This window comes from Diabrotica virgifera, chromosome 5 (assembly GCF_917563875.1).
Source record: "Diabrotica virgifera virgifera chromosome 5, PGI_DIABVI_V3a".
Lineage (NCBI taxonomy): Eukaryota > Metazoa > Arthropoda > Insecta > Coleoptera > Chrysomelidae > Diabrotica > Diabrotica virgifera.
In genome coordinates, this window is record NC_065447.1 from 213,741,593 (window position 1) to 213,753,841 (window position 12,249).

Consider the following 12,249-nt stretch of genomic DNA (forward strand, 5'->3'; position numbering starts at 1 on the left):
TTCGATAAACTTTAATTGCAATTTGCGCCGTAATTAATCATAATTAAGAGTTGGCGCAATGATAAGAATTTACCGTTAATTTAAAACGAATCTATTCATATAAATTTTATTGAATTTGAGTGACATTATATTTTCCATAAGATGTGTGCGGTGTCTTTTTATCTGTGTATTTTTTAAAACAATAAGGTACCAAAAGTGAGGAATAACAAGTTGATTGAAAACATTCGTTATTGGAATATTTGTTTTTGCCACTCCAAGAAGGGGTGGCACAAATCGGTGCAGGTATTATCATATTTTGTCACCTTTATATCACCACCAAAACCACAATCAACAGCCATTTAATAATCACGAAATATTATCTTAAAAACTAACAACTTATAATACAATACAGTATATCATGCAGTATAAATTTGGCACTCGTCTTTGAACGTTCATCAGTCTTTAGAAAAAGAATTCCTGTATGTTGAGAGCTGGATCAAATTTAATCTCGACATCACCCAAGTCACTCTTGGCCTGTTGGGCTCCTTTTATGACTCTTTGTAAATTGATCTGTACGTCATTGGTAAACAAGGGGCATCTGAAAATATGATTGGTAATAATTTAAAAAATACTACTTTGTATATATGAACTACTCTAGTACTCCTCCGACTACGTGAGGAAAAATGACAAGCTGTCTACAGTGTGACTCATGTAAATTGGAAATACTCAAACGCGTCTTAAGCCGGACTCAAACGACTCGTGTACTTCGCAAGTACAGAATTATTCGCATACTTGGAAAGTATACGAGTTTGCGATTGCGATGACAAACAGGGCACTCACACGACGTGTACAATTTACAAGTACGCGAGCGTAAACATTTGGCTTAACGACCTTGACAAATGAATCAGTGGTAGTGTGATTACTAATAAATAGACCAGGACATTTAGGAAAAAAGAGATCGATATTTAAATACAGCACTTAGAAAGTTACAACTTTTTTCATTGTCTTCAGGATGACACCAGTAAAACAGTCAACAATATAAAAATGGCTGGAAATGCATAGTTGAAATTTGAAGTCCATCATATGCATCAAGTGCATAAACATGTCAAAATAAGTGTATTAGGGCCAGATTTTGTTACCCGGGGGGTTTTTGGGTCGCTGAGAACGAATATATGCCATCAGAACTAACCATCGGGACACCTGGTGTCCAGGTTCACTGCTAAGGCACGTCATCTAGAGTTTAGAGGGTTTTCGGCACTAAATTTGTGCAAACAGATGACTCGGGGTAGCTGAGCAAAAACTCGCCATCAAAACCGACCCCCCCTTGCACCTCATGCCCAAAACCCCTTCAAACTCCTGAAAATAACATGCCTTAGCCTTGTGTACTAGGTGGTCGGGGGATCGGTTCTGATGGCGTATTCGTATTCAGCGACCCCAAAAACCGCCTACTTGATCTATTTGCATGCATTCAGTGCCTAAAACCTTAAAACCCCAGTAAGACGTGCCTTAGAAGTGACCACGGGCACAAGGTGCTCCGGGGTTCGGTTCTGATGGAGTATTCGTGTTCAGCACGAATAATCCGTTTAATCCGTTTGCATTAATTTAGTACCAAAATCCCTCGAAACTCCAGAAGATGACGTGCTACAGCGATGACACTGGGCAATAGGGGCCACGGGGGTCGGTTCTGATGGCATATTCGTATTCAGCGACTCCACAAACCTCCAAGTAAACTGATTGCATAAATTTAGGACCGTTAGACCTCGAACCTCCAGATGACGTGCCCTAGCAGTGACCCTGGGCACCAGGTGCTCCGGGGGTAGGTTCTGATAGCGTAGTCATGTTCAGCGACCTCAAAAACCCCGCGAGTAACACAACTTGGCCCTTGATATGCCTGTGACATGTTTATACACTTTTTAATGCATCTTAAGAACTTTAAAAAGCAATTATTAATTAGGCATTTCCACCCATTTTTCTATTGTAGACTTTTTCCTAACATCATCCTGAACACAATGCAAAACTAGCAAGTCTCTAGGTGGTGTATTTAAAAATCGATTTATTCCGGTGTTTTTAGTGCTAAATGCACTGGTCTAAATGAATAGTCGCAGTAAATGCCAATTATTTATACATTTCGTTTGACCGCCTCTGCAAGTATAGACAAGTATGTACTTCGCAAGTGTGCGAATAATCGTGATCCCTTTGACTCGGGTCATTTTTACCGACAACAGTTGGAAGATGAACGAGTGGCAACGAGTGACAAATGATTGTACGAGTAACCCACTCAGACGACATGGCAAGTATACGCAAGTGACGATTATTCGCCAAGTACACGAGTCGTTTGAGTCCGGCTTTACGCTGCACGAACCGTTCACGATTTTTTACGTGACTAGACTGCCTAGCAGAGCTGCGGTACTGATTACCGATAGTACTTAAAAAATGTACTTAAGTACTTTTAAGGTACTAGTACACTTTAGAAGCCCAAAAATAAATCATTTTTTCAAGATTTTTTTTCTCAGAACCTTTATCAAAAATAAACATAAAACTTTTTACATAATAATATCTAACTCTTATAGAATACAAAAAATATATCTATTTTCATTTATGCACGTACACTAATATTGTAGAGGGCGCAAAATTTGAGGCCTCGAAAAATGATGGCGGACAGTTAATCTCAGGATTGTGATATCTGAAACAAAAAAATCGTACTGAATTTGATAAAGGAAGGTTTCTTACGTGACAATTTACCACAATTTGACCAAAAAATAAAAAATAAATATTTTTTAACCATGAAAAACTGAAAAAAGACGGGCGATTTTTTCACAAATTTTTTTCAAATTTCCGTAAAATCTTTTTTTTGCGGAATTTTTCACTAACGGTGGTAAATTGTCATGTAAGAAACCTTCCTTTTTCAAGTGCCTTACGATTTTTTTGTTTCAGAGATCCCAATCCTGAGATTAACTGTCCGCCATCGGAACCACTTTTTTTCGAGGCCTCCACTTTGGTGCCCTGTACAATATTAGTGTACGTGCATTATTGAAAAAATATATATGTTTTGTATTCTCTAAGATTTAGATATTAATATGTAAAAAGTTTTATGTTCATCTTTAATAAAGATTTTGAGAAAAAAAATCTTGAAAATATGCTTATCTTTGGTCTTCTAAAGTGTACTAGTACCTTAAGTACTTTACTCTAAGTATTCCAAAAAATACGTGTACTGGTACTTGAAATTTTAAATATTCCAACAAATACTTGTACTTAGTACTTAAATTTGTACTTAATTTGTAAAATAAAAAATACTTAAGTACTCTAAAAGTACTTAATTACTCGAAATGTACTTAAACCCTTCATGAAAATTTCTTCATAAAAAAGATTTTTCAATCTTTTCGATTTAGTGTGGTGTATGGTAATCATGTTTCGACAAATTGTTGTTTCGTCCTTTAGAACTAGTCAGCCAGGTTTCCTGTATCCGACAAATAAATATTATTATAATAAAATATTCTCGTTACTCTGAGTAGATTTATTTTTCTTTTGGCAAAATTGTTGTAATGTATTTATGTGTTCCTGTTTTAAACATCCAGCTCTCCATTTCATACAACAGTACTGCTAATATCTAATATTTACATAAGTGTTCTAATCACTTCCTTATGTGTACACAAGTACTTAGAACAAATGTGTCAGTACGTGTACTTAAACTCGATATTTAAGCATCAAATATTTTAAATGTAGGTACTTATGTACACAAATCGGTTACTTAATACTTAGTATTTAAATTTACTGTTTTCAAGTACTACTTAACCGAAATACTTAAGTACTTACTTATTTATTCTTGGTACTGGTACTTATACTTATTTCCACTTTGAATAAGTACTGGTACTTAAGACTTCAGTACTTTTTGTCGGTACTTACAACAGCTCTGCTGCCTAGTAAGAGACTTAATTTCGTTACTATGATCTTTCAGTAAATGTAGATATACAGTCGAACCCGCTTATTGGAATAGCCTTTGTGCAAGGCAAAAATATTCTTATAACCGGGATATTCTAATAACCGATCATTGGTGGCTAGTCGAAATAAGTGTTACCGAATATACGTAATAATATTATTTACATACTGTGCCAATGTGTAGTTTTACATACTATGCCAATATGTAGTTTTATTACATACTATGCCAATATGTATATCATATTATATGTACCTACATATTCAGTGTATGTAAATGGTTTTAGGTCTTTTTACGTCAATAATACAGTAGTGTAACTAGTACTTATCTATGTATGTGTTAAATACCAAATTACATTACATGTATGTGAATGAATACATTATATAATTAATATGAAATGTATGCAATATGTAGATATGTAAATATTTTCTTATTAAAATGCATACCTATATAACAAAATTACTTTTTTTTTCTTGAGAAATTATTGGTAATTATAGCTTTTTCGTTGTTAATCCGTGTGGTCATCCTTAATCCATTGGTTGAATAGAAGTTTTATTGGCGTCAAGAAATGGATTGTTACATTCTTGTTCTTTTCTCTTCTTTTCGAATTTAACAAAGCCATAATTCCATCTTGCAAACAAGTAGGTAGTACTCTCTGAGTGAATTCTAACTAAACTGCTTCTAACAATTTTATAACAGGCAACGGTGCCTTTGTGTAGACAAATAAAAATTATTTTATGACCCATGCATTTGTCGGCTATGCTAAAGATCGAATTGGTATTCCTAACAAAGTAATAAATATTTATTACCCTAATAATATCTAATCCAGCACTACCGGCCGTTGACGACAAACCATAATACCAAACATAATTTAAATTTTTAGTAAATTGTAAAAAAAAATATTCTTTGACCTGCAAAATATGCTAATAAGCGGTATTATCTAGTTAGATCCTATTCCAATAAACAGATAAATTTATTAAGGAGTAAATGGAAATGTTTCGGGAACTTGAATTTATATTCCATAAACCGGGATATTCCTATAACAGGGATTCTAATAAGCGGGTTCGACTGTATATGTATGTGTACACCGGTTTACTAGTCGTCAACGCCCTTTTGGTAGGGATCTATGGAGAAGTATCACCGGCCGCAAGCCCTTATCCCCTGCCGTACTGCTCCTCCATAGCCCGATCAGACACCAGCGTATTCCAATCTAAGGGCGCGTCCATAGTGCACGCTGGTTTCCGAAGTCAGAGTCCGAATCAGTGTGCGAATAATCCTAATAACAGCGCGCACTTTGGACAGGCCTGTTAAAATACGAAGGATTATTCACACACGGACTCGGCTCTGACTTCGGAAACCAACGTGCACTATGGACGCGCCCTAAGCCGTAGATTCATACAGAGTTGGGATAAAGTATGGAACCAAGCAAATGTCTTTGAAACGAAAAGAACAATATTTATGAAACTTTGCATGCAAGTACAGTGACGCAAAAGGCATCAGATGCCATATTCTTTGTTACTACTCCACTTCCGGTTTCACCGGAGATACCCTTAAACTATTTACTTTAAATGGGACACCCTGTATATTTTTTCAGATATTAAAAGAACTGGTTATTTTTAATTCATACATACCAAGTTTGGAAGAAAAAACTATTAAAACAAGAAATAAATCTCTTTACAGTTAAAAAATAGGTTAATTTATTTACGTTAGACCAATGATATTAAAAATAAAAAAAATAATTTCAAATGTTGAAAATGCTTGCTGTTCACCTCCTGACAACGTGCAAGCCTATAAATAAATTCGTGAGTCACTTTTTGCAAGATTTCTCCACGTATTAGTTCACATTCATCAATTATTCTTTGTCTCAAATCCTGCAAGCATGTTGGTCGCCTAACGTAAACACGTGATTTTAAATAACCCCAAAGAAAAAAACCTAACGGGTTGAGGTCCGGAGAACGAGCGGGCCACTCTATGAATCCTCTACGTCCAATCCAGCGATTTGGAAAATTCACTTCCAAAAAATGAAAATTCACCATAACCGATTATCATTAATATCTCAATACGATCTTTTTCACTTAAATGAACCATTTTTATTACAACTTAGTTCTGCCAATTAGTGCAGTAACAGTTTTACCTGCTATACTAAATTCAAATAAGTTATGCAGTGCACGTAAACAACAATTTTAGTCTACAGTATAGATCAGGGGTGGCCAAATTGTGGCTCTTTGAAGGATTATTTGTGGTTCTCAATAAATGTGGACCTGATTTACTTTTAATTTTTGTTTTTCAAAATGTCTTAAATTACTGACAACAAATTAATATAAAAGACTAAGTGTAACATCAGGACTTGGACAAAGAGACCCCTTATCACTGTTGCTATTCAATTTGGCCTTAGAATATGTAATAAGTAAAATATCATCTGAGCTGACAGGAGGATTTGCGAATCGAGGATCAAAACTATTGTCATTTGCTGATGATATAGGTGCAGTCACTCAATCTACACAAGAGACGTGAGAAAGTTGTTTTGTTTTCACAACTCGAGGAGAAAACAGGTAGTCTGGGCCTTCAAATAAATGAAGAGAAGACGAAATACATGCTAATAACCAAAAATCCAAGACCAAGGAGTTAGGCAGAACATAACTATTAATGGCCACAATTTGGAATAAAAGAGTATAAATATATGGCGGTAATCGCACATGACAACTACATCTGAGGCCTATAGAATCAAAACCTGCTAGATCCATGTGTTTTGTCAGGAGGCTAAAAGAACATTAAAAATGTAAATTTTCCAAAAAGTATCCGGTATTTTTCAATCAAAGAGGCATCAATAAATATCATAAAATGGCACACCAATTTGTAATTTTTCTGCACCCCCCTTGCATCTTCAGAAATTTGTACTTAGTTTGGATTTAACAGGTTTTGATTCTGATGGGCTCATCTAAAAAGAGGTCTCAGCAAGGATATTTGCGTGGAATAGAACATTATACTCCCTACCATTATTATTAAGATCTAAGCAGCTAAAAGACAATCTAAATTAAGACTGTATAGTAAATTATTCGCTAAGATGGGCAGTTCATGTGGTAAATCAGAGGAAGACAGGTGTTAAAGACGGTGTTTTTTATGGAAAGATGATGAAGAATCGAAGTATCCTGAATTAGCAAAGGCTGCTTGTAGAATTATTTGAATATTTGAAATATTTTAATCATTTTATTTCACTTTAAAATTCGTGAAATCCAAACAGTGAAAGAAAAATTTAATACCTTCTGTACACTTTTTAGATAATTGTTTAATCGCGGCTCTCGAAACATTTCAAATTTTGAAAAATGGCTCGGACTATCAAGAAGCTTGGCCACCCCTGGTATAGATGGTACTCGTTTATTTCCTACTACGTTGTATTAATACAAAAAAATATCTACAGACACTTTTTGACAAATTTTTTCTACCAAATTTGGTATGTATAAATCAAAAATAACAAGTTATTTTAAAATCCGCAAAAATATACAGAGTGCCCCATTTAAATTAAATAAGTTAAGGGTATTTCCGGTGAAACCGGAAGTGGAGTAGTAACGACAAATATGGCAACAGATGCATTTTCCGTCACTGTACTTGCATACAAAGTTTCATAAATATTGTTCTTTTCGATTCAAAGATATTTGCTTGGTTCCATACTTTATCCCAACCCAGTATAAGCTTGTTCAATTGAAACATATCTTTGGTCAGGTTAGCCTTGGAAACTTAGTAATCACTCAACTGATGTTCTGAAATGTTAATTATGTTTGTACACATCACACTGGTCAGTTCCTATCATTTGTATTTGACTACTATTTTAAGTATAGTGACTTCAAAATGGCGTTTGAAAAGTTTTCGGAACCTAGAGTGCCTTATTCCGGAACCTTATTAACGAAAACCTTTATAGGGAAACTTTAAACAAGGTTTGTCAAACAAGATGACCAAAACGTCCACAAAAGCTTGTCATTCTTCTGCACGACAATGCTCTGCTTATGTGAAGAAGTGATCTACAACGAAAGAAATTTTTCATCATTTTCACATCTTCGGGCCAATGAAAATGGCGTTAAAAGGTAATCGTTTTCAGATGGACGAAGAAATGCCGTTAAAGAATTATTCGACCTACAGCCACAAAAGTTCTTTAAACAGGATAGTTAATAGTTATTTAACCAACAAGTGTATTAATAAGGGCGACTAACAATTGAGATATTTTAACGCGTGAGCGGCGCAAGCGCGTTAATGTTCGAGATTGTTAATCGCCATTTTAATTCACGAGTTCGTTACAAAACTTTTCCGTCGACCGTACTTTTCAGAAATAAAGATATCTTAGTTTAAATTTTTATTTACTTAACGATAAACAACAATTTTTTCAACTTTCGTTAACTTTATTCAAAGTTTAATTTTCCTTAGTGGTAGTTTTATTATTGTAAACATTAATATTCGAAATAGTACAATTACTGAAATTAAAGGAAGGTATTGATAAATGATTATCTGATGTATAGCATTTTGACAAATTTATATTTAAGTCTTCTTGGACCTCTGTAAATTCTGTGATAGAAGAAGAAGTGGTGGTGCTGAAGGAAGTACTTTGACAAGGTTTAGTGGTATTTTGTCCAAAGAGTTTTTCAGCCGTCTCAAGTTTATTCTTCTATATAACCTTAGAAACCCATTAGAAACATCTATATAACCCATTAGAATTATCTATATAACCCATTAGAAACACGCCGTTAGGAGCATCAGATATGAATTTCTGAACTTGTTCTTTTTCAAGTGTTTCTGATTTCTTTGGTACATAACCTGTTCTTTTTTTCTTAATAAACATAATTAACTTATTATATTTAGATATATCAATGTTTGATTTTAAACTTAAGGCTATGGGTACATAATACGCAAATATTTTACGTGTATCCCTACTTTTTCTGTCTTTACACGGCAAATTACGTGTAGTAAAATTCACACTGGTGTGGATATGTAAACATTACTAGAATGTCATTCTACTTGAAAATGTCATCATTAATTTAAAGAGATGGCTTTTGAATGTTCTTGGATAACTGTTATTTTTATAATTGCAAATTATTAATTCAGTTAATAAATGTGATAATTTTTTCACTAACTATGTATTCAGTGATTGTAATAATTTATTTGTATAACAAAACTAATACTGAATCGAGAAAAGAGGAAAAGTGTTAAAGTGATTTTTTTAATAATATATTGTTATGGAACGCTTACAATTTTGAACATCTTTAACAACAAAATACTTGTATCACAGAATATATTATCCTGATGTATTCTTTGCTTGGATCTTCCACAAATAATACACAATAAATAACTTTTTATTAAGTTCACGTCTTAAATCAATTATTTATCAAATACACTATATATCAATAATATTTAATCAATGTTGTTCTGAAGCTATTTTCTTGTGGCATTTTTATAATCAAGTATATTCAAATGGGAAATAAGCCACAATTTTACCTAAAAATGATTTTATTAACGTTTCGACGCCCAAGTCGGGTGTCGTTGTCAAAATACAAATTAATATTAAATAAACAAAAATGTTGTTGCTTAGTAAAAAATTCTTTTATATTTATATCGGCAATTCAGACACGTATTATACATTTTAAAGTAGACGACTTTAAAATGATATTGCCAATATTGATGAGTTGCGTTCCTGGGACGACTTTACTAAAAGATAGTTCATTCGATTACATGAAATCAATCCCAACTCAAGAATATCAAGAATATATTTAATAACGTCGAAACGTTAATAAAATCATTTTTAGGTAAAATTGTGGCTTATTTCCCATTTGAATATACTTGATTATTTAATCAATAACTCAAAATATTCCCGATGCAATGTCAAATATTTAAAATTGTCACTGATTGTCAGTGTCTGACTGACAATATATGCTGACAATATTATATTCGGCTGAGTGCGTTGTAAGACAAAGATAGATTTGGAAAATATTACCACGGCATTGTGTTAATTTTTTTCGAATCCTGAAAAAACCAATAAATATTTTTGAAAAATTTAAACGCAGAATGAAAGATTAAATTATTACCGAGGGCCGAAAGTCCCTTAGAATAAATAAAAAGTTTATTTTGAAAGAGATATTTGAAATTAAAAATTACACTAAATTTTCTCTTAGTTTTTCACCCCTGTAATTTATTAAAATAAACATTATAGAAGTTCTCAGGGACTTTCGGCCCTCACTAATAACGTAATCTTTCATTCTGCGTTTAAATTTTTCAAAAAATTTTATTAGTTTTCTCAGGATTCGAAAAAAATGAATCCCCATTTGAATAGCATTGCAGCCGAAAATACGTACCGATCCTCTTAGGTTACATCGAATATTTGGGCCACAAACTTGCTGTTAGTCCGTTTTCGGCAAAGTTTGAAAAATATGTCAACAATACAGATTCTGAATATCGTATTATTTTTCTCTCGTCACACCATGCAATAAATTCAGCGTATGTTTTTTCGTACAAAACTCTGCTTTTTCAGGCAGTAAACTTAAAGATATTTCATTTGCAGTTTCTGCCACTTCTGGTGGAGTTAAATTAAACTCTTCGTCAATATCCACGTTTTGATTTTTCAAATACTCAGAATTTTAAACAATAAAGTAAGTAATGATAGACCATACAATGACAGATAGTACTAACAGCGGCTACTTGATTTTAAATTTTTTAGTGGGAATATAAATAGGTATATGTTTGGTTGCCTACACCACACGTCACTGCCAATCACAGAGCGTTTAATTAATTTATGCAAGCAATGTATGTTGTGTTGCCTATAATGAAATCGTTCATTAATAGAAAATCATTCCTTAATAGGAGTCATTAATCAATGATTTTGAGGGTGTTAAAATTGATCATAAATGGACGGTCGACGGAAAACATATGTTTATCAATAATTTTTTTCTGGATCAAAGATACGTTTCAATTGAACAATCCCTGATTTTAGAATTTTCAGCCACAGCGTTATCTTTTTTATTTTTCTGTTCACCGGGCCAGAGTTTGAATGCACATCCAATAGGTCCACTTCAGCATCGAAGCGAAATGAGGTTGACCGCCTGTGTCGCTTGGCTATCTGACCGACAGTAAATGTAGATGATTGTCAATATTTCAATATGATTTTTGTGTGTTTATTTAAACTTAATGATGTAGCAATATGTATTGATGATATCTACAACTTTTAATATATGAATATACACTCAGGTCCAAAAAAATCGATCCACTAAAAATTTGGTCATTTTTGAAGTTTCGAATTTCCTAAACCTGTTGTTGGATTTAACTGATTTTTTTACCACGTTATAGCCTTATTCATTGACAATATCGCTGTAATAATATTGTTGCTAGACAGTCAAACTGTCATTGTATACCGGGTGTACGAATCAAACTGTGCCTTTTTCTCAAAGTTCGCATCACCCTGTGGAATATTCTAGCATTTATAAAATACTGAAATTAAAACCTAACTATAGCCCCAGGTTTTCTTAACATTTTGTCTTTCGATTTATTCGCTTATATTGGATAATGAAAAAGTTAGGTACTTTAACAACTAACCATGTTCGTCATCAGTACAGGGTTTTTATGAAATAAGTGCGGCAAACTTTAAGGGGTAATTTTACACATGAAAATAATGGCAATTTGCTTAATAATCATAGCCCGGGAGGTAGTGTCAAATTCGACCGGAGCATTTTAGCATGGCTGGTTTCTTTTTATTTAGGTAGGTGTTCCAAAGCTTATTAACAAATGATGTGCCAGCTGGCCCAAAACCGGGGATTTTAGACAAGAAAAGGTAAAATATGAAAGTTGATGGACAAACGCTACAACTTAAATGTCAAATATTTATACACGTTATTCAGTACATTTGATAGCCTTGCTTACTTGTCTCCTACCTTTCACTCAGGAGATCCAGGTTCAAATCCTGACGCGGAAAATTCTTTTTGTTTTTTAAATTGACATTTTATTTTGAAAAATAATTATTTTTATAATACCACGTTTTTATTATTTATACGAGACAATATAAAAAAAAATCTGTTTGTCTTTTATAGAATCGCAAACTATTCATTTTTGGTCATAATATTATGATTGATCTTAATAAGCAAATTTGTTGTACATGAACCTCTGAAGGTTCCCGAGTTGGTAAGACCAACAATCTAAGTGGAAAGGGAGCCATTATTTGTTATTTTTTTGGACAAACTGTTTTTTCTTAATTTTATATGTTGTAGAACCGAAAGATACAACCCTAAATTTTCACTTTTCTCTCACCAACCTCCATTTTTTAATAGCAATCTAAATATTTCCCTATTCTCTATAATACATAAAAA

General features: G+C 33.3%; 1 protein-coding gene across 4 annotated transcripts in view; it reads right to left on the bottom strand.

The window, feature by feature from the left end:
• Positions 1-322: 322 nt before the first annotated feature.
• The window catches only part of LOC126885280 (E3 ubiquitin-protein ligase RNF216-like), a 93,851-nt gene continuing 81,924 nt past the window's right edge, over positions 323-12,249 (bottom strand). For all 4 annotated transcript variants that reach the window (XM_050651777.1, XM_050651779.1, XM_050651775.1 and 1 more), the window contains one exon: positions 323-577. In XM_050651777.1, the coding sequence (XP_050507734.1) occupies positions 442-577 (136 nt within the window). In that variant the 3' untranslated portion in view covers positions 323-441. The remainder of the gene's footprint in view (positions 578-12,249) is intronic.